Genomic DNA, 23,476 nt, shown 5'->3' on the forward strand with positions numbered 1-23,476 from the left:
CCTACCATAGCTTTTCCAGCAAGTTGTAACAATTTTCAAGTATGTCATAATAAACTTAAATGTTCGTCAATCATAAGCTATCAAATTATAAGATATTATATTAATGCAACCCTAGTGATCTAATGTTACCGAATTTTAGACAGTATTGTCTGGTTGTCGTTTCAAACACTGGAAAATATGACCACATGTTAATTAGGCTATTTATAGAAAATCGATAATCAGCAGTGATACGGATTTCCTCAGGCGTTGCTACTGCCAATTAACACTAATTAGCGCACTGATTTAGTAAGATGATTTATGAACGGAACAGAACAGGACAGTAATTTATTGATAAAACTTGAACATGTACAGTTCATCGTTATATTAATTAAGAACAAAATATAATTAAACATGCTATGCAATACGAGAGTGAACAAAACAAAAGAATATTCAGTTAAAATTAATTCAATATTGTTTGCAATGTGACCTGCCATGAGAATCAAAGACATGTATGTTTTTTAAATAATATTCCTTCACAGATAATCTTCCTTCAGCAAATGTACAACATAAGATACTATATTAATGCACAGATACACATGTATTCAGTACAATTTCGTCTAACAAAACACGAATTATCAACGGGCGCAGCGATGATATTAATACTCGCCTTTTTGAGACTGTATCAAGCCATCGGATAACAGATTTGACCAACTTAAAAACTGAATTGTTTTAAGATAGATTCTGCTCACTTCAATTGCGCCAAGAGTAAACCAACAACTAAGTGCATTTGTGACCAGCACGGACCTGCGGATCCGCACAGTCTGGTCAGGATCCATGCTGTTCGTTAACGGTTTCTCTAGTTGCAACAGGCTTTGAAAGCGAACAGCATGGATCCTGACCAGACTGCACGGATGCACAGGCTGGTCTGGACCCATGCTGGTCACAAACGCACTATGTTGGATTTCTCATGGTGCGGCTCAAAATATCTGGATTGATACAAATATGTATAAAAATTAAAACGGTTTCGTTTCGCAAGTTACATAATTTAATTTTCGATTTTTTTCATGATCTGACTAAAGTTGCAAGTTTGTCTGACTTAAATGTCCAACATTTTTGCGAACCCTGCTGGACTTTTGAGTATAACAGATGGAGTGATAATTAATGCGCCCCTTAAATACACTGGCTGCAGAACTGAAATTCTGAGGTGCATATGTGGTGCATGTTTTGTGCTGTTTTCTTCAACAAAAATTTCATGAAAATCTTAAAAGCTGAATGGTTTGTAGAAAAAGCTTATATTATTTATTTACAGTAAAATAAATTAAGTTGTTGTTTTTGTCACAAATGATCAAAAAGGATCAAAACTATTTGTTACAGACAGAATGTGTGTATGTAAACAATGATTGGCAATGAAAAAAAGGATTAATTTTGGAACCAAAGCTGAATATTTTGCACCCCCCCCCACAAAAAAAGTTCTTCTGTAATATTTTACACATTGATTAGCAGCCACCATCAGCGCTTTGGTTCTTTGACTTGACCGGGTGACCTAGGTTTTGATCCCAGATGACCCATCTTCAAACTTGACCTAGATTTTATCAAGATAAACATTCCGACCAATTCGCATGAGTTTCAAACTTTAAATGTGGTCTCTAGAGTGTTAACAAGTTTTCACTTTGATCTGGCCTAGTGACCTAGTTTTTGACCCCACATGACCCAGATTCAAACTCTAGCTACAAATCAGCAAGATAAACACTCTGACCAAGTTTCATGAAGATAGGGTCATAAACATGGCCTCTAGCATGTTAATAAGCTTTTCCTTTGATTTGACCGGTCACCCTTGATCTAGCCTACTGACCTAGTTTTTGAGCCCACATTGCCTAGTTTCAAACTTGACTTAGAGAGATTATAAAGACAAACATTGTCCAAGTTTCATAAATATTAGGCAGTCACAACTGTGGCCTCTAGAGTGTTAACAAGCTTTTCCTTTGGTTTGACCAGGTGACCTAGCTTTTGATCTCACATTACCCAGATTCAAACTCGACCTAAAGGTCATCAAGAAAAACAGTCTGACCAATTCTCATGAATTTCAAACTTAAACTGTGTATTCTAGAGTGTTAACAAGATTTTCCTTTGATCTAGCCAACTGACCTAGTTTTTGAATCAACATTAAACAGTTTTGAACTTGACCTAGAAATCACCTAGACAAACATTCTGACCAAGTTTCATAAATTGTTGGGTCACAACTGTGGCCTCTAGAGTGTTAACAAGGCAAATGCTGACGAACAACGCCGGACAATGACCAGTTACAATAGCTTACCTTGAGCCCTTATGCTCAGGTGAGCCAAAAACTTTAACATCTCACCCCTACCTCAATCCAACCATACACTTACTTTATGAAAAAGTCTCTATGCTAATGTTTGGCACAATAAAATTTTACCTAAGAAGGTAGTAAAGGTCATTTTTTTCTACATCTATTCTTTAGGATATGGGTAGAAAAGTTCCTTTTCTTACAAACACAATGTGACTGGGGTCAATAACAAGGGTTCCTGCAAAGCTGGAGATATGTGTACACTAAGTTTTAAGGTCTCAGAATTTCTCAAAATAAAAACTGACAATAATGGATATTGCAGATGAAAAATTCTATATAATGCTCTATACCTTATCCTATGTCAAATACAAACTAAACAATTTTATATTTTAGTTGTAATGTAACTCCAACACCTTACCAATGTCTGCAAGTTACAAGCAGTGTCTTCCCAATTTAAACTTGCAGTTGTTTCATATCTGGCATAAACCTAAATCACTTCTTAACCAATTCCATGAATAATTTTTTTAAGTTTATCCATATCAACCTTTAAATGTTTCTTAGGAATTTTACGTATTGCTGCAACCAAAACATCAAGAGTGGCTTCCTCACCATGTTCCTGACACCAGTCTGTAAGCACTTCAAAGACTCTGATTGCTGTCCTGGTAAAATCGGATCTTATATGATCTACTTGAACCTTACTGAACCCTAACTGATATGCCAAAAGTTCCCATCCTTTTCCAATTGCTGTTGCCAATGTACTACATTCTTTATCTGATAATGTTCTTTTTGGAACAGTTTCTGCATCAATTTCATCATTAAACCATTCATTCATAACATCTGTAACATTCAGACAATGAGTTAAATTGTCTGGACAACGTACCTTTGGTCGGCCTCCTTGCTGGACCCTCTTCATATCATGCAAATTATTACTGCCATACATCCCATGAGTACGGTGAAAACACCGCAGCAAGTTTGTGTACAATTTCCTCTCATTTGTATTTGAATCACTTGCTCGAAGCTTTTGAAATTCAACTGAAACAACAGCTTCGAAAAAGCAGCGAAATGAATCGCATACCACTTTTGAAATGTTTTCTGGTGGAGTTAAGTTGATAACTAATAGTTCAAGTTTATCTTCATTGTAAAAGATCATTCCAGCATGATCCAGCACAAGTTCAAATACACTCAAGTTTTCATATAATAATTTTTGTCTATCAAACTCAATAGGCGGCCATTTAGCAAGGGCTGCTGCTGTTACTCTTTGATAGATTGTCTGAACGATACTGTCATACTCAAATCTATACACTAGTGACGCCTCTGTCTTTTGCTTTTCATCAATAAAGCATGACACAAGTCGAGCTGACCTCCTTGTCTTGAGCAAACTTGGAACAATATAGTAACCAAGTGGTTCTGGTGTTCTTAATTCATTCTCTGTTTCACTGTATCTTTGTACTTCAGATATTATTCCATGCCGTTTGAGAAATGCCAGTAAAATCTCTTTGTGCTCTAGATAGTGTTCCTCAGAATCCTTACCCCATACCACCTCAATGAGATCTGGCAGAAGTATAGCATCTTCACAAAGGCTATTCCAGGAATTCCTCAAGCTTCGTTTAACCCTGCAAAATTTCTTTGAAGTCACTATACATCTGAATGCATCAATGAGATACTGTGGATTTAGGACCACATGCTGCGACAGTTCGCCATCATCAAAATAACAGAACCTTCCTCTTGTATGGTGAAATTGTAAGAATAATTTTATTTCGTCTTTATCCTTCACTGGAAATTCATTCTCATTGTTAACGCTCCAGACATTTTCAAAGGTTGTAATTTTTTGCTGTTTTTCCTTCAGCGACTTTTCCAATGGAATCCATCGAGCAGGTATTGGACTCTTCTTTTCTGACATATCTTTCCCCAACTCTGTGATAATATTTTTCAGTTTTAGTACTTCTTTAGAATCAGGTTCAATGTTCGATATGGCGAAGTGTTGTGGATATATATGATTAAATAACTTACTGTCTTCAAAAAGTTTCCTGATACTATCGAAACACTCATCTACGTCTTGATCAGGGTCAACTTTATCTACATGAGTGCCAACAAGTATGATCTGTGGCTCTTCTCCATTCTCAGACCCAACAAAACAGTGAACTGAATTTATCCAAAATTTTATGTAATCTTTCTGTGTTTTCTCATCTTTCTGGTTTGGAAAGTCAGTATCTTTGATGCTAGCATCCAGTCCTTTTGACAAGTCAAAGACAAGCAGGTATATTGCTTGCCTTGAATGGAATAACTGATGGGTGGAATAGAATATGAACTGCCCTCCAAAATCCCAGATAGTACCTGTCATAGTGATATCAGCAAAGTCCTTTTCAGAAGATTTTTTCATTGCAGATGAGAATTCTTTCAACATGCCTGAGCTACTCTTGGAAATTGGTTTTTGTGTCTCATTCACCAACTGACTAGGAGATTCTTCTGCAGCTTTCTTTGTTTTTTCTCGATCATCTAGACTGATAGTACCTTGAGATTTCCTTTTCTTATTTTCTGGACAGTCTCCATATGTATTTAATACTGACGTCATGTCTTCATGCCCTTTCCTTTTCTGGTTGTTCTTGGCTTTATATCCATCTGTTGCATCATCCGTCTTACCTTCAAAATCACCGGAATTTCCAACATTATCGTCCTCATCTTGTTCCATGTCAGAGCTTGGAGTCGAGTGTACAACTGATACAAGACGTCTAACTGCATCTACAAAAACAACATAACTGTATATACTTTTTCAGAAAATACAACTTTCAGTGTTGTTGGTTTAGTAACTATTGCACAAAATGGAGTCAAAATTTACTATTTACAGGGCTCCCGCTGTCGGTCGCCAATGGCGCCAAATGCGACAAAATGTAAATTCTGGCGCTAAAAATCTTCAATTGGCGAATTTCATTGGCGCCTACAAGATAATCGTCGATCTGATCTTCTGATCTTTCTCAAGGACGCAATAACGGATTATCCGATATTTAACACTACAAGAAGACAATACACAACGTGTCAATATCGATTTACACCTCGGGGCATAAATTAAAACTTCGCCGAGTCACTAGAGCGTTCCTCCACGCAAGAACTATTATCAGTCAATCTAATTCGATTATCAGTCAATCTAATTCGCCAAATTTAGCCCCGCCTACTTACACGAAAGCAAATGAAACGAAATATTAGCTGCGTGCTTCGTCTAATGCACCACCTTTTTTATGATGCAAAAAACACAAGATAAATTTACAGGTTATTTTAATGACAATCCGATTCGCCGAAGTAATCGAGACCGAGAAAATGCCGGAAATAATCACACGTCAAAGCGCGATCAAAAGATACACATATTCTCAAATCGTAAATAGATAATTTTGCACAAGCATTGTTAAATAAATCTATCTAAGCGTTCGTAAATTTCAGTCGCGGTCCTATAATTTCAGTCGAAGAAATTTTGAGATACAAATGAACTAAAGCAGTTCTTTTGGTTCTTTGATGTGCCCAACGTTAAGCATTGATACACGGGGATAATTTTAAAAGCTCAACCCCAGAGCTTCAAAACAAAGTGCTAATAATACCTGTAGGTGGTATTTTCGCTAACATTATTATGTATGAAAGGAAATAGAAATTTAGTTATGAAACGTAAGCATTTTAAAAAGCTTTTCAAAAGTTATAAAATAATATAAAACAACATTGTTTTTGATAAATGACCTAAATAAATTTTGAAATAAAAAGTTAAAAGAATAAAGAGACAAATATTCATGTTTTAAAAATATCTATTTAGTGAAAATGACCATTTAAGGGAGATAATTAAAAATGGCAAAGGGATAATTTTATAGATTGAGAAATTACTTTTGTTTAGAAAATGTTCTTGAAAATGGTTGAGAAGATTAAAAACTATTTTTGATTTAATGTGATAATAGGTTAAATATTCATGTTTTAAAAACTTCTATTTAGTGAAAATGACCCTTAAAGGGAGATAATTAAAAATGGAAAGCTATATAAAGGGGTAATTTTATAGATTGAGCAATTACTTTGTTTAGAAAATGTTCTTGAAAATGGTTGAGAAGTTTAAAAACTATTTTTGATTCAATGTGATATTAGGATAGACTGGTTCAAGAGCAAATTGTATGGTTACTGTAAAGAATCAAATGAAAAAGAGATTGAAAAAGAAAATGGTATGTCGCCCATCACAGACTATTGGCTCCAACTTGAGAGCCACTGGCGCAAACTTTTCCTGATTGGCGAATTTGTTGGCGCAAAGTGAAATTGACCAAGAGGAAACCCTGATATATTGCTATAAAACAAATTTGTGAAATGTTCAAACACAATCAGAGATTACACCATATTTGGTTAAACCAAAAAAGTCACAAGGTGACTAGTCTTCTTCAATGGTAGAACATATTGCACATAGGATGCTCCAGACCATGTTTGGTGATTATTTCAAAATTGGTCTAGCAGTTTCTAAGTTTCCATTATATACATACAGGGAAAAATGACCATGCCCCATGGCAGCCACATTTTTTGACGAATTGGTAAAACTCTTTGTTGTGGGTCAAACAACGAACATTTCTGTTAAATTATTATGTAATCAGGCATGCAGTTTCCTCTATATACATATAGGGAAAAGTGACCATGCCCTCCAGCAGTCATGTTTTTCAACAAACTGGAATAGTTCGAACAATCTTGGTAGAGGAATATTTCTGTCAAGTTATTTTGAGAAGATGTCTATTAGAAGTCTGCATATAATTAAATTTGTTAAACAACTTTGGTAGAGGACCATGCAAGGAACGTCCAGGCCAAGTTACATCAACTTTCATGGAATGATTTCAGAGGAAATACTGACTGAAGAAAAGTGTGGGCAGAAGGACAGTGATGACAGGCTCATAGTTTCCACTATAGCTGTATAAAGAAAATCTGCCCAGTCCCCTGGCAGTCATGATGTTTTAGAAAAAGGAATGATCTAAACAAATAAGGTTGAGTGTCACAAAACGAACATTTCAGTAAAATTATTTTGAAATGTGCCTTGCTATTTCTGAGAAGAAGATTCTCAAGTTTCCACTACAGCCATATCAGGAAAATCTATCCCTCTCCCCTGTCACCATGTTTTCTCATGTAGTGGACTATCTCAAGAGATTTGGCAGAGGATCATTTAAGGAACATTTCTATAAAATAACTGAAAAGTCAGGAAACAACTTTCTGACAGAAAGATTACAAGTGTCCGCAATAGTTATATATGGAAAACATGCCCAGACTCCAGCCAGCTATGTTTTTCTTAAAGGTGGTTAATCAGAAATGAATATAAACCAAGCTTTAACATCTGGTCATTTACCCTTAATTCTTACTGGTAATACAAGCTAGATCTTTGCTGGTGTGGTAAAATTGATTTTCCTATTCTGTTGCCCAACCAGGATAGTGTTATTCTAGCATAAGTATGATGTTTATAAACATAATTTAAGTACAATTGTACTTCAATGGCTCGAACTCGGATCTTTCGAACACCCGGGATCGCTCGAATTCTTCGCCCGATCCCGAATTTATTCCTTCTTTATTCTATATAGTTCTACCTCGGATCGCTCAAACTTCGAAAATTCGAACTCATTTGGTGGTCTCTTCGGCTCAATTACAGTGATAATTACACCTACTCAGTCGAACAGCCAATTTGTCGTCGGAATGGCTTGTGTTTACAAAGTTTTTCACACCTCTGCCTGACATTCGCCAAACTTTCCCTTTTACCGGCGCGTGCGTAATTTTCACACGCTTATGTAATTAGCGTCGGTATACGACAAACAAAGGGACTTTCGTTCACTGCAATGCTTTAATGGGCTTTGATTAATACGAATAGAATTATTTAAAATAATTGAGCAATGTCTGTCTTTATTTTTTCTGCATAAAAACGGGAGATTCGATGTAAACTTTCATACTGCTTTAGCATGTCTGAATTACTTAGTAAAGGACCCGGAAACGGGGGGATAGCTAAGTCGGCTACTGGAAAGCAAGGAACAAAACGAAAATAAAATCAAAAAACTTTGGAAACAAAATATATAACGCCATCATGAAATGTGAAAAACTCAATCTCATGTGTTAGAACTATGTACAAATCTCTCTGCAAATTAGAGTTCAACAAACGTTCGGCGGTTGAGTCCTCCATCAAGGATTTATTAAAAAAAATAAACTGTAAAAATGTATACTGTACAGGACTCACTGATATTATGAAGAAACTGACGTATGCTCATTAGTTGTGTTGATTTCATGTGTCTATTTATAGCCTATGTCTAGATGTGATGTCATTTAGTAGTTTTCAAATATTTCTGTGTACATGTCCGTGAATTAATTGTTTGCATTTTAACGTGTTTATATTTGAAAATATTTGCACTGGACTATGATTTATAAAGGTTTGCTATTCATGTCTTCTTATTTGATGCTGTCTTTACCAAATTCTTATGATTATATATTAGTGTTTTATCTATGGTTTTTTTCCGTATCTATGTCATGTTTGAAAAATAATAAAGACTATTTCAGCGTTTGTTTTTACAAATCATCGTATCATGCACACATGTAGGTACAATATGACAATATATTACGATGTAAAGTTTGTAACACATCATGCCCTCGAATTCCCAAATTCAAAATGGCCGCCATTTGGATGGCTCGAACAACGTAAAACTCGAACTTATTTCAACGGGACCCTCGAGTTCGAGCCATCAAAGTTCGACTGTAATTATATAATTATAAGACCTTTTGTATTATATTTGTTAAAGATTTGCATTAACAACTATATATTCAGCTGAAATTCATTACAAATGCAAGTTTGAACAAGAGCTGTCACTATTAGTGACAAATACCCCAAGCATTTATGCTGAATAATTTTAAAATCCCTACATCGAAGGCAGAATTATGGACCGGACACAAACAGACCATGTTAACCTTTAACCTCTAAGTCTGACCTTGACCTTAAGAGCTAGGGGTCTTGATCTTGCGCATGACAATTCGTCTCATTATGGGGGACATTTATGACAAGTAATTTCAAAATCCCTTGATGAATGGCAGAGTTATGAACAAGACAAGAAACAGACCCTGTTAACTTTTGACTTCTAAGTCAGACCTAGACCTTGAAGCTAGGGGTCTGGGTCTTGTGCATGACACATGGTCTCATTATGGTAAACATTAATGCCAAGTAATTTCAAAATCTCCTCATGCATGGCAGAGTCATGGACCGGACACGAACAGACCCTGTTAACCTTTGACCTCTAAGTGTGACCTTGACCTTGGAGCTAGGGGACATGGTCTTGCGCATGACACGTCATCTTATTATGGTGAACATTTATGACAAGTATCGGTGCTATACACCGGGCACGTTAAAGAACCAGACTGTCTATTCACAAAGAGCTAGGCTAAGTTAGCCAGACAGGCCTGTATCTAAAAATGATTTCTCCCTATCTGTTCTGGGGGCTTTATCTCACTCTGTCCCTCTGGTCAGATCGCTGTGTTTGTAATAGTAGAGGATGAACTTCGCGCCCTATGTGGCTGCGTTTGCTATATGTAAAGGTGCCTTTGAACGTGTTTATCATGAAAAGAGGGTTATATAAATCTGGTGTAATAATAACTAGAAGATGCTTTTGTAGAAAAGCGCATGTCTCTCCCAATGCATAGTCATATAGGCAAGCAGTCAATAGAGGACAGGAGCGAAGTCAAAGAGACACTGATGGTTGGCTGCAATAGGGATCATCTACATGGCATGTCCAATCATCCCACTAAGTTTCAACATTCTGGGTCAAGTGGTTCTCAAGTTATTGATTGGAAAGAGTTTTCTATGTTCAGGCCCCTGTGACCTTGACCTTATATCAAGTGACCCCAAAAATGGTAAGTGTCATCTACTCTTTAAGTCCTATCATTCTATGAAGTTTGAAGGTTCCGGGTCAAATGGTTACCAAGTTATTGATCAGAAACCGTTTTCCATGTTCTGGTCCCTGTGATCTTGACTCTTGATCAAGTGATTCAAAAATCAATGGGGGTATCTACCCTACATGTCCGATCATCCTATGATGTTTCAACATTCTGGGTCAATTGTTTCTGAAGTTACTGATCATAAACGGTTTTCCATGTTCATGCCCCTGTGACCTTAACCTTTGATCTAGTAATTACAAAAATAATAGGAGTCATCTTCTCTGTAAGCCCTATCACCCTTTGAAGTTTGAAGGCTGTAGGTCAAATGGTTCTCGTTATTGTCAAAAATGAGGTGATAAAAGGATGGCCCCTGTGACCTTGACCTTTGATGGAGTGACCTAAAAAACGACAGGGGTCATCTAGTCTTTAAGTCCTATCAACCTATGAAGTTTGAAGGTTCTATGTCAAAAGGTTCTCAAGTTACTGACCAGAAATTGATTTCCATGTTCTGTCCGCTGTGATCTTGACCTTTAATAGAGTGGCCCATAAATCAATACGGGTCATCTACTCTGCATGTCCAATCATCCTATGAAGTTTCAACACTCTGGGTCAAGTGGTTCTCAAGATATTGATCGGAAATGGTTTTCCATGTTCAGGCCCCTGTGACCTGACCTTTAATAGAGCGACCCCAAAATCAAAAGGGGTCATCTACTCTGGATGTCCAATCAACCTATGAAGTTTCAACATTCTGAGTCAAGTGGTTCTCAAGTTACTGATCTGAAATGGTTTATCACGTTCTGGCCCCTGTGACCTTGACCTTTGATGTAGTGACCCCAAAAACAATAGGGGTCGTCTACTCCATAAGCCCTGCTGCCCTATGAAGTTTAAAGGTTCTAGGTCAAATGGTTTTCCAGTTATTGATCAGAAATGAAGTGTGACGGAAGGACATATGGAAGGATGGACAGGGCAAAAACAATATGTCTCCCCCAGTGGGGGGAAATAATAATACAAGAGGACCATGATGGTCCTGAATCGCTCACCTGTTCCCACATGACCCAGTTTTGAGTATGACGTTGTTTTTTCTATTATTTGACAAAGTGACCTTGTTTTTGAGCTCATGCGACCCAGTTTTGAACTTGACCTAGATATCATCTAAATAAAAATTCTGACTAATTTTCATGAAGATCCATTGAAAAATATGGCCTCTAGGGAGGTCAAAAGATTTTTCAAATTTTAGACCTACTGACCTAGTTTTTGACCACAGTTGACCCAGTTTCAAACTTGACCTAGATATCATCAAGATGAACATTCAGACCAATTTTCATACAGATCCCATGAAAAGTATGGCCTCTAGAGAGGTCACAAGGTTTTTCTATTTTTAGACCTACTGACCTAGTTTTTAACCGCAGTTGACCCAGTTTCGAACTTGACCTAGATATCATCAAGATGAACATTCAGACCAACTTTCATACAGATCCCATGAAAAGTATGGCCTCTAGAGAGGTCACAAGGTTTTTTTTTATTATTTGACCTACTGACCTAGTTTTTGAAGGCACATGACCCAGTTTCAAACTTGACCTAGATATCATCAAGATGAACATTCTGACCAATTTTCATGAAGTTCCATTCAAGGGTATGGCCTCTAGAGAGGTCACAAGGTTTTTCTATTTTAAGACCTACTGACCTAGTTTTTGATGGTAGTTGACCCAGTTTCAAACTTGACCTAGATATCATCAAGATGAACATTCAGACCAATTTTCATACAGATCCCATGAAAAGTATGGCCTCTAGAGAGGTCACAAGGTTTTTCTATTTTTAGACCTACTGACCTAGTTTTTAACCGCAGTTGACCCAGTTTCGAACTTGACCTAGATATCATCAAGATGAACATTCAGACCAACTTTCATACAGATCCCATGAAAAATATGGCCTCTAGAGAGGTCACAAGGTTTTTTTTTATTATTTGACCTACTGACCTAGTTTTTGAAGGCACATGACCCAGTTTCAAACTTGACCTAGATATCATCAAGGTGAACATTCTGACCAATTTTCATGAAGTTCCATTCAAGGGTATGGCCTCTAGAGAGGTCACAAGGTTTTTCTATTTTAAGACCTACTGACCTAGTTTTTGATGGTAGTTGACCCAGTTTCAAACCTGACCTATATATCATCAAGACAAACATTCAGACCAACTTTCATACAGATCCCTTAAAAAATATGACCTCTAGAGAGGTCACAAGGTTTTTTCATTATTTGACCTACTGACCTACTTTTTGAAGACACGTGACCCACTTTCGAACTTGACCTAGATATCACCAAGATGAACATTCTGACCAATTTTTATGAAGATCCATTCACAAGTATGGACTCTAGCGAGGTCACAAGGTTTTTCTATTTTTAGACCTACTGACCTAGTTTTTGACCGCACATGACCCAGTTTCGAACTTGACCTAGATATCATCAAGATGAACATTCAGACCAATTTTCATACAGATCCCATGAAAAATATGGCCTTTAGAGAGGTCACAAGGTTTTTCTATTATTTGACCTACTGACCTAGTTTTTGATGGCATGTGACCCAGTTTCGAACTTGACCTAGATATCATCAAGTTGAACATTCTGACCAATATTCATGAAGATTTTGTGAAAAATATTGCCTCTAGAGAGGTCACAAGGTTTTTCTATTTTTAGACCTACTGACCTAGTTTTTGACCGCACGTGACCCAGTTTCGAACTTGACCTAGATATCATCAAGGTGAACATTCTGACCAACTTTCATAAAGATCCCATAAAAATGTGACCTCTAGAGTGGTCACAAGCAAAAGTTTACGCACGCACGGACAGACCGACGGACAGACGCCGGACGCCGCGCGATCACAAAAGCTCACCTTGTCACTTTGTGACAGGTGAGCTAAAAAGGACAAGCTAGGGAACATTCCTGTGGAATTTGGTTGAAATTGGCTTGATAGTTTAAGATATGTTCTTTAAGGAATTGTTGATGGACTGATGGAAGGTGGACACCCGACAGTTCTAAAAGCTCACAATATAATCTGTGCACAGCTGAGCTTAAAAGGTAACCTAACAAACTATATGCCTCTGCAAAAGTAACAGCACCAAGAAACTAGACTATCACTGAAGGTGATGAACGTACCCCCTTCACGCACTGACAAAGTACATTGCAATTTGACGCACACAAGCTTGCATAATAAAGTGGACTGTATGTATAAAGACTCTATGAATATAGTAAAGTAACAAAAAACAAAGTCTATATTTTTCTGAAAGAACCTACCATGCACCATGCACAAGTAAGGATGGTACTGATCACTTGTGTGAAGTTTCATTAAATTGTGTGCAACGGTTCGGGAGATTAGGTGTGCACAAGATTGCATATGCAGACTCTCTGTATATAGCATAGTAACAAAAAACACAGTCCCAAAACTCTGCAGAATATTTTTTCTGAAAGAACCTAACATGCACCATGCACAAGTAAGGTTGGTACTGATCACTTGTGTGTAATTTCATTAAATTGTGTGCAATGGTTTGGGAGATTAGGTTTGCACAAGATTGTATAGGCAGACTTTCTGTATATACAGGGTTGGAATTTAAGCTCGCATACTCGCAAAATGCGAGTGCAAATTTCAAACTGCAAGGTGAGATTTCAGACAGCAGCATTTTTATGCGAGTGAAAATTTTTGGCCGAATAATGTGCATTTCTAACGGTCGTCTCGATCTTACACTGTTCTTTCTTTTGGAGCACTCTTTCATCTTTCGTCGTGAAAGGACGTTTACACTCGATACTTGTCCTGTGCGCATGTCTTTTAAACTGCTGACAAGTACCTGTGCCAATTTTGATGACGTTTACCGCATCCGGTGGTTTTTTTTTGGTAATCTATTAATAAGTTACTATTTATATAGCGCAAATACGATTGGCTTGATTTGTCACGTGGATGTTTGTGTTAATGTTCTAAGAAAGTAACATGTCGCGGAAAATGCAAGTTGTTTTTCATTTAGCAAGTTAAAAAAATACCACTTGCGAAAAAATGCAGGTAGAAAATCAGGCTAAATTCGAACCCTGATATAGTACAGAAACAAAAAACAAAGTCCCGTAACTGTGCAGAAACTTTTTCTACAAGAATGTAACGTGCACCATGCACAACTAGGGTTGATACTGGACTTGTGTGAAGTTTCATTTAATTGTGTGCATGGGTACAGGAGAATAGGCACACACAAGATTGCATATGCAGACTCTCTGTATGTAGCACAGTAACAAAAATCAAAGTCCCATAACTCTGCAAATATTTTTTCTGAAAGAACCTAACATGCACCATGCACAACTACTGTTGTTACTGACCACTTGTGTGAAATTTCATTACAATGTGTCATGGGGATGAGGAGAATTGGTGTGCACAAGATTGTGTTTACAGACAGACAGACAACCTGAAACCAGTATATATCCTCCTTACAACTTCGTTGTTTGGGGTTTACCCGTTACAACAAGAAGTTTTAATGATTTTACTTGTGTGAAATTTCATTAAATTGTGTCAAGGGGATGAGGAGAATTGGTGCGCACAAGACTGTGTCTACAGACGGACTGACAGACAACCTGAAACCAGTATACACCCCCCTTACAACTTTGTTGTTTGAGTGGTACAACAACATGTTTTAATGATTTTGCCATCCATACATAAAGCACTACAGTGATCAATATCATGTCTAAAAGTTCGTCTCTCTTCTTTTTAAACTTTTATCACATCAGAAAGCATAATCACTGGTCCGTATGGACACCCCTTTTTTATCATTGTTTTTTTCATAAATTTTTTGTTGTACATTATTACCTGTATGTGTATCATTTCTGTTCCAATTGTTTCCTTTGACCTCAAACTGGATCACATCTATACCATTAGTACTGGCAATACCATCTACTGACTCCTGAAACAAATTTTTCACTAGTGATGTCTTTCCTTGTCCATAACATCCAATAACCATAACTCTAATTGACCGGTCATTCTCCTTTCCATCCTTAATTGCTTTTTCATACAACTGTCTTGTTAGTGGATCATTCTCCAGTTCCTCTGGTATGGCATCTGAAAAGACAATCAAACCTGTATTGTAAATCTAAAGGTCACAGACTGATGTACCAATTGGCAAACACTACAATGTAAGAGCATTAACATATTAATATGTCCCTATAATATTTTGAAACTAGAGCTATCACTAAAGGTGATGAATGTACCCCCGCATGCACTCACACAGTACATTGCAATTTGACACACACAAGATTGCATAATTACGTGGACTGTATGTATATAGACTGTATGTATACAGTAAAGTAACAAAAAACAAAGTCCCATAACTATGCAGAATATTTATCTAAAAGAATGTAACATGCACCATGCACAACTAGGGTTGGTACTGATCACTTGTGTGAAGTTTCATTAAATTGTGTGTAAGGACTTGGTAGATTAGGCATGCACAAGATTGCATATGCAGACTGTATGTACATAGTATGTTAACAAGAAACAAAGTCCCATAACTCTGCAATTTTTGTCGATGAAAGAACCTAACATGCCCCATGCACAACTACTGTTGATACTGATCACTTGTGTGAAGTTTCATTAAATTGTGTCAAGGGGATGAGGAGAGATGGTGCGCACAAGATTGTGTCTATGTATATAGTAAAGTAACAAAAAAACAAAGTCACATAACTCTGCAAATTTTTTTTCTGAAAGAACCTAACATGCCCCATGCACAACTACTGTTGTTACTGATCACTTGTGTGAAGTTTCATTAAATTGTGTCAAGGGGATCAGGAGAGATGGTTTACAGTAACAAAAAAACAAAGTCCCATAACTCTGCAATTTTTTTTCTGAAAGAACCTAACATGCCCCATGCACAACTACTGTTGTTACTGATCACTTGTGTGAAGTTTCATTAAATTGTGTCAAGAGGATCAGGAGAGATGGTGCGCACAAGATTATGTCTATGTATATAGTATAGTAACAAAAAAAACAAAGTCCCATAACTCTGCAAATTTTTTTTCTAAAAGAACCTAACATGCCCCATGCACAACTACTGTTGGTACTGATCACATGTGTGAAGTTTCATTAAATTCTGTCAAGGGGATAAGGAGAGATGGAGCGCACAAGATTGCGTCTACGGACAGACGGACAGACAGACAACCTGAAACCAGTATACCCCCCCTTACAACTTTGTTGTCGGGGGGGGGGTACAATAAGCTGCACACCATTACCATTATCTAAGAGTGATAAGTCACAACAAGACACAATGAATGAAATGAATTGTTAAGTATCTTATAAATTAAAGTAGAACAGTGTTTAAGGAGCAAATAGTTATAAATAAATCTATTATATGCCTATATAAATTCTATCCAAAATTCAACTTCATATATTTCACAAGTAAATATGAACAGGCAGAAAAACAAGAGCTGTCGGAGGACAGCACCGCTCGACTATTCAACAGCCTTGTCGACTGAATGAATACGGAAGTTGTAAAAGGGGCATAATTTAGTAAAAAAGCAAAATTGGGTTATGGAACCTGCATAGTGCTTATCAGCTCATGACAGTGGACATGTGTGTAAAGTTTCAATCCATTCCCATTAGTGGGTACTGAGATACCAGCTTACATATAACAATTCAACCCCAAACTCCTAAGTTGAAAAAGGGGCATAATTTTGTAAAATGCAAAGTTGAGTTATTGACCCTTTGCAAGTGGTTACTGAGATACCAGCTTACATACAAAACTTTAACCAAAAATTTCAAAGTCAAAAAAGGGGCATAATTTTGTAAAAAAGCAAAATAGAGTTATGGAACCTGTGAAATGTAAGTCAGTTTATCACAGTGAATAAGTGTGTGAAGTTTCAATCCATTCCCACTGAGATACCAGCTTACATACAAAAACTTAATCAAACTGGGCCGTGGACGCCGATGCATGGGCGAGTCCAATAGCTCTACTATTCTATGAATAGTCGAGCTAAAAATCCGTATTGTACCTTTTGTTTTATCTGTTGCTGGACTACTTTCATTTAATATGCATGACCTGACATAGTTCTATAAATAGCGCACATAAGAACTTCAATCAGTTCTATTTTAACATAGCTAAACATTGAAGATTTTAATGCATCAAAATTCAGTATTTTTTTACAAGGTGACAGATATTTTCATGTTGTTTCACTTTTGTAGAAAAAAACAACAACACGTTTTTACATGTACATTTTCTTACTGTGAAGTTATTCCTTTTAGAAGATAGCAGAGGTGTGCAGTTTTTAATTCTTAATTGATATTACAGGGGTTAATTAATGCAGCAGTAAAATAACATATCAATGTAAGTTTTGGTAAGAACAAAAGCTGTCCGTAAGACAGCCAAGCTCGACTATTCGAAATATTGTCCCAGAAGCAGGAAAATATTACCAAAATTGTTAAATATCAAAAGAGTTTTAAGTTAAAAAGGGGACATAATTTGACCAAAATGCAAATCGGAGTTATGGGACTTGCTACTATCTGCTAGTTTTATAACCCCGAAGACACATGTGAAGTTTCAATTCAATATCTGCATTAGTTTTGGAGATAGTAACTTGCATGTAAAACCTTAACCAGAATTTTCTAAGTCCAAAAGGAGGCATAATTTACCCAAAATATATGTCACAGTTATGGGACTTGACCCACTGAGGTTGGTTATTGACCTAGAAAAAGAAAAAATAAGTTTCAAATTTATATGACTTTTAGTAATAACTGTATGTACTTGCACACAAAACTTTAAACAGAATTTTCTAAGTCCAAAAGGGGGCATAATTTGACCAAAATGAAGGTCAGAGTTATGGGACTTGCTGCTATCAACTAGTTTTATAACCCCGAAGACACATGTGAAGTTTCAATTCAATATCTGCATTAGTTTTGGAGATAGTAACTTGCATGTAAGACCTAAACCAGAATTTTCTAAGTCCAAAAGGGGGCATAATTTACCCTAATACATGTCAGAGTTATGGTACTTGACCCAGTGAGGTTGGTTATTGACCTAGAAAAAGAAAGAATAAGTTTCAAATCTATATGCCTTTTAGTAATAACTGTATGTACTTGCACGCAAAACTTTAACCAGAATTTTCTAAGTCCAAAAGGGGGCATAATTTGGCCAAAATAAAGGTCAGAGTTATGGGACTTGCTGCTATCAACTAGTTTTATAACACCGAAGACACATGTGAAGTTTCAATTCAATATCTGTATTAGTTTTGAAGATAGTAACTTGCATGTAAAACCTTAACCAGAATTTTCTAAGTCCAAAAGGGGGCATAATTTACCCAAAATACATGTCAGAGTTATGGGACTTGACCCAGTGAGGTTGGTTATTGACCTAGAAAAAGAAAAAATAAGTTTCAAATCTATATGCCTTTTAGTAATAGCTGTATGTACTTGCACGCAAAACTTTAACCAGAATTTTCTAAGTCCAAAAGGGGGCATAATTTGACCAAAATGCAGGTCAGAGTTATGGGACTTGCTGCTATCAACTAGTTTTATAACACCGAAGACACATGTGAAGTTTCAATTCAATATCTGCATTAGTTTTGGAGATAGTAACTTGCATGTAAAACCTTAACCAGAATTTTCTAAGTCCAAAAGGGGGCATAATTTGCTCAAAATACATGTCAGAGTTATGGAACTTGACCCACTGAGGTTGGTAATTGACCTAGAAAAAGAATAAATAAGTTTCAAAGCTATATGTCTTTAAATGATAGCTGTATGTAATTGCATGCAAAAACTTAACCAAGGTGTGACGCCGATGCCGACGCCAGGGTGAGTAGAATAGCTAGATTATTCTTCTAATAGTCGAGCTAAAAATTAAGATTATTAAAAAAAAACTTTTGAAAGAAAATGTGCAAAACCCCTTACACTTACTGCCTATCCTAGACACAGATAGATATATTTGAGAAGCATACATCACAAGTTTACAGATAGCTCTTGTCTTGACTGATAGTGACTTGGTTCCTGTTATTAGTTATGCTGTACCTATTCTTTATCCAGAACCTTCTTACATTTAAAGTGCAAAGGAATTTTCCTGACATTTGACTTGATGCCAGACATTGCCTTGTGGTGGCTGTAAGTCTTTTCTTAAAGACTGTGACTCAATGCAGACTTGGAGAGTCGGTATAAATTACAGTCTCCGGTACATACCGGATTAACTAAATTTGAACGAAAATATTTTAAATGTATATATTTTGTAACCATGGTGATACTAACCCTAACCTTTAGTCAGTATTTTATGCATATTGTACACTAAATGCATGCGGACATGCAAAAATATGCATATTTTTGCCGTGCGCTACAACTGATAATCACTTTCAGGCATGCGCAGAAGACTGCTCCAAGTCTGCAATGAGTTACATCATTTCTTAAATGGTCTCGGTGTTGTTACATATTCTATGTTCCTTTGAGATTGCTGTATGCATGGCAAAGTTACAGCCTGGACAAGCTCTAAAATGACCTTTCACCCCTAAGTGTGGCCTTGATCTTTGAAGCCGGGGGCTGGGAGTTGTGTGAGACACATAAAAAGATTGCTCCATACCCCCAAGTTTTGGCCCGGATAAGCTCTAAAATGACCTTTGACCCCTAATTGTGACCTTGACCTTGACAGGAACCTGGAGTTTGCACGTGACACTCTGTCTCATGGAGGGTAACATCCATGCTAAATAAACAAAATCCCTCTATGCATGTCAAAGTTATGGACAAGATCTGACATGACATTTGACTTCCAAGTGTGACCTTGATTTTTGAGAAAAGAACCTGGGATTGTGCATGACACTTTGTCTCACTGAGGTAGACATTCATGCTATTAGAATATAAACAAGATTGCTTCATGCATGTCAAAGTTATTGTCTGGCCAAAAATTCTGGATGGATGCACTAATGCACATACACCGAACAGCCATTTGGACAACTTTGCCTTCGTTTCGACAAGCGAGCCTGACAAAAATTACGCGTTATTTTTGCAAAAAGGAGAGGGAAATGTTTATACTTAAGAAATGAAATAATTTTTTTGATGTTCATGGGAAATAAATGACAGAATAGGATTGGCAAATCCTTGTTTAATTTGCAGATCCTAATTCTGTCGTTCATTTCACATGAACATCAAAAAAGTTATTTCATTTCTTATATTAATATTACATTTCCTTTCCATTTGTAAATGAGATAATATTATAAATTGCATTAATTTTGTTGTATTTAACATTAAAATCAGCTTCCCGGCCATTCTGTTCACCAGACGGAACAACTGCAACGTCATCTAAGGAACGTTCTTCCAGACTACACACGGATATCGTCAAAACAGCTGTCCGTTATTACTAAGCAGCAGTGACGTAACTTTCCCTCCTTTCCTTTTGCTGTTCATACGAAATGAACTTCATAATTTTCAATGGAAAAGAATAGGGTGAATGTAAATATTAGGGTATAAAGGTGGTACATGTATAACCCAGCAATTTATACTGTAGTAAACAGTAGTACAGATTTTATAAACAGCACTGTTTTTTGCTTTTTTGCAAATATGAAGAATCTGCATATATCACGGGAAAAGGAAAGGGTTTATACTAGAGTATCTGGTAGTCTTGCATATATTAACAATGAAACAAACAAGAGCTGTCACTAATGGTGACAAATGCCCCCGCAGCACCTTGACCTCTGATCTGGTGACCCCAAAGTCAGTAGGGGTGGTGTACTCAATAAGTACTATCAGCATGTGAAGTTTGAAGGTCCTGGGTGCAGTGGTTCGCGAGTTAAGTGCCTTCATGCAAAAAGTTAACGTTGGCCCCTGTGACCTTGACCTTTGACCCCAAAGTCAGTAGCGGTGGTGTACTCAGTACTATCAGCATGTGAAGTTTGAAGGTCCTGGGTGCAGTGGTTCGCGAGTAAAGTGCCTTCATGCAAAAAGTTAACGTTGTGACGAACTAACGAACGAACAAACGAACTAAGGACAGTTGAAAACTAATATGCCTCCCTTCGGGGGCATAAAAATAATAAGAAATGCGGAAATTTCCAGAAAACCGGGGTTTTCAAACATTTTCTTGCTTTAGTAACATTGATTTTGACCTTGGTTTTACTGTTAGCTATCTATACTTTTTTTTGCTATGTTTTACAGCCCAGTACAGGCTGTTTTCCCTAGCCAAAAAAGGCTGTTTTCCCTTAAAGTAGGTCATATTTTCTCCCTGGAATGTAAAGAAATGCTCCATAAAATGCAGCATTTATACATTTTTCAACTTCATTTATACCCATGTTGCTTCAAATTTACAACTAGCGCAGCTGTTGTTGACTGATAATTATGTCACATTAACTGTGCTTACTACTCATCAGGTGCCAAATTCATAAGGACATTGACATCAGTTCAGCAAATCAGTACTGTGCCTGTTATCATGAAAATCAAATGATTTAGACTTTCCCCCTTTTTCCCCTTCAGAAAGCCATAGGTTGTTTTGAAAAGTAAAAAAACAAGAGGGCCAAGATGGCCCTAGGTCGCTCACCTAAGAAACACTCCATAACAGTGTAAAACATGTTTGACCTAGTGATTTCATGGAAACAAATATTCTGACCAATTTTCATTAAGATTGGACCAAAAAATTGGTCTCTTGCGATAAAACAAGCATTTTCTTAGATATGACCCTAGATGACCCATGTTTTTGACCCTAGATGACCCATGTTCAAACTCGACCTAGATTTTATCAAGGCAATCATTCTGACCAAAATTCATGAAGATCAACTGAAAAATACAGCCTCTATCACATACAGAAGTTTTTTCTTTGATTTGACCAAGTGACCTAGTTTTTGACCTCAGATGACCCATATTCAAATTCGACCTAGATTTCGTTAAGGCAATCAACCTGACCAAATTTCATAAAAATCAATTGAAAAAAACAGTCTCTATCGCATACACAAGATTTTTCTTTTATTTGACCTAGTGACCTAGTTTTTGACCTCAGATAACCCATATTCAAAATCTACCTAGATTTCATCAAGGCAATCACTCTGACTAAATTTCATGAAGATCAATTGAAAAATACATCCTCTATTGCATACACAATGTTTTTCTTCGATTTGACCTAGTGACCTAGTTTTTGACCCCAGATGACCCATTTTCGAACTCAGCATAGATTATATCAAGGTAACCATTCTGACAAAAATTAATGAAGATCAATTGAAAAATACCGCCTCTATCACTAAACAAGGTTTTTCTTTGATTTGACCTAGTGACCTAGTTTTTGACCCGAGATGACCCATTTTCGAACTCCGCCCATTCTGACCAAAATTCATGAAGATCAATTGAAAAATACAGCCTCTATCGCATACACAAGGTTTTTTCTTTGATTTGACCTAGTGACCTAGTTTTTGACCCGAGATGACCCATTTTCGAACTCGGCCTAGATTTCATCAAGGTTATCATTCTGACCAATATTCATGAAGAAGAATTGAAAAATACAGCCTCTATCGCATACACAAGGTTTTTCTTTGATTTGACCTAGTGACCTAGTTTTTGACCCGAGATGACCCATTTTCGAACTCGGCTTAGATTTCATCAAGGTTATCATTCTGACCAATATTCATGAAGATTAATTGAAAAATACCGCCTCTATCATACACAAGGTTTTTCTTTGATTTGACCTAGTTACCTAGTTTTTGACCCGAGATGACCCATTTTCGAACTCCGCCTAGATTTCATCAAAGTTATCATTCTGACCAATATTCATGAAGATTAAATGAAAAATACAGCCTGTATCGCATACACAAGGTTTTTCTTTGATTTGACCTAGTGACCTAGTTTTTGACCCGAGATGACCCATTTTCGAACTCGGCCTAGATTTCATCAAGGTTATCATTCTGACCAATAATCATGAAGATTAATTGAAAAATACAGCCTCTATTGCATACACAAGCTAAATGTTGACAGACGACGGACGACAGACGACGGACGCCAGACATCGAGCGATCAGAAAAACTCACCTGAGCATTGCTCAGGTGAGCTAAAAACCCATTGCTGTAGGCCCAGTTTCATTTCAATATTTCAACCAAAACTAAAATTATTTAAGGGAAACCGAATCTTGACACTGCCCATCCATACCTGGTTAAAAACTTTTTTCTGACAAAAAGGAGGGAGAGGGGCTCTTCTCAGGGATATAAATACATTAGTGCATGTATATCCTATCAATATATACATGTACTGTGGTACTGAAGTATACCATAGAACAGGAATAAGAAATATGAAATATTTTTTTTTTAAAAAATAGGTGGGTTTGCATTCATTAGGG

The 23,476-nt window shown here is 36.8% G+C and overlaps 1 protein-coding gene across 4 annotated transcripts in view; it reads right to left on the reverse strand.

Moving 5' to 3' along the window:
- Positions 1-346: 346 nt before the first annotated feature.
- LOC123536632 (uncharacterized) overlaps positions 347-23,476 on the reverse strand; it is a 39,508-nt gene continuing 16,378 nt past the window's right edge. For all 4 annotated transcript variants that reach the window (XM_053528587.1, XM_053528588.1, XM_045319961.2 and 1 more), the window contains 2 exons: positions 15,016-15,264; positions 347-5,023 (listed from right to left, as the gene is read on the reverse strand). In XM_053528587.1, the coding sequence (XP_053384562.1) occupies positions 2,784-5,023; positions 15,016-15,264 (2,489 nt within the window). In that variant the 3' untranslated portion in view covers positions 347-2,783. The remainder of the gene's footprint in view (positions 5,024-15,015; positions 15,265-23,476) is intronic.

The sequence above is a fragment of the Mercenaria mercenaria genome, chromosome 17 (assembly GCF_021730395.1).
Source record: "Mercenaria mercenaria strain notata chromosome 17, MADL_Memer_1, whole genome shotgun sequence".
Taxonomy (NCBI): domain Eukaryota; kingdom Metazoa; phylum Mollusca; class Bivalvia; order Venerida; family Veneridae; genus Mercenaria; species Mercenaria mercenaria.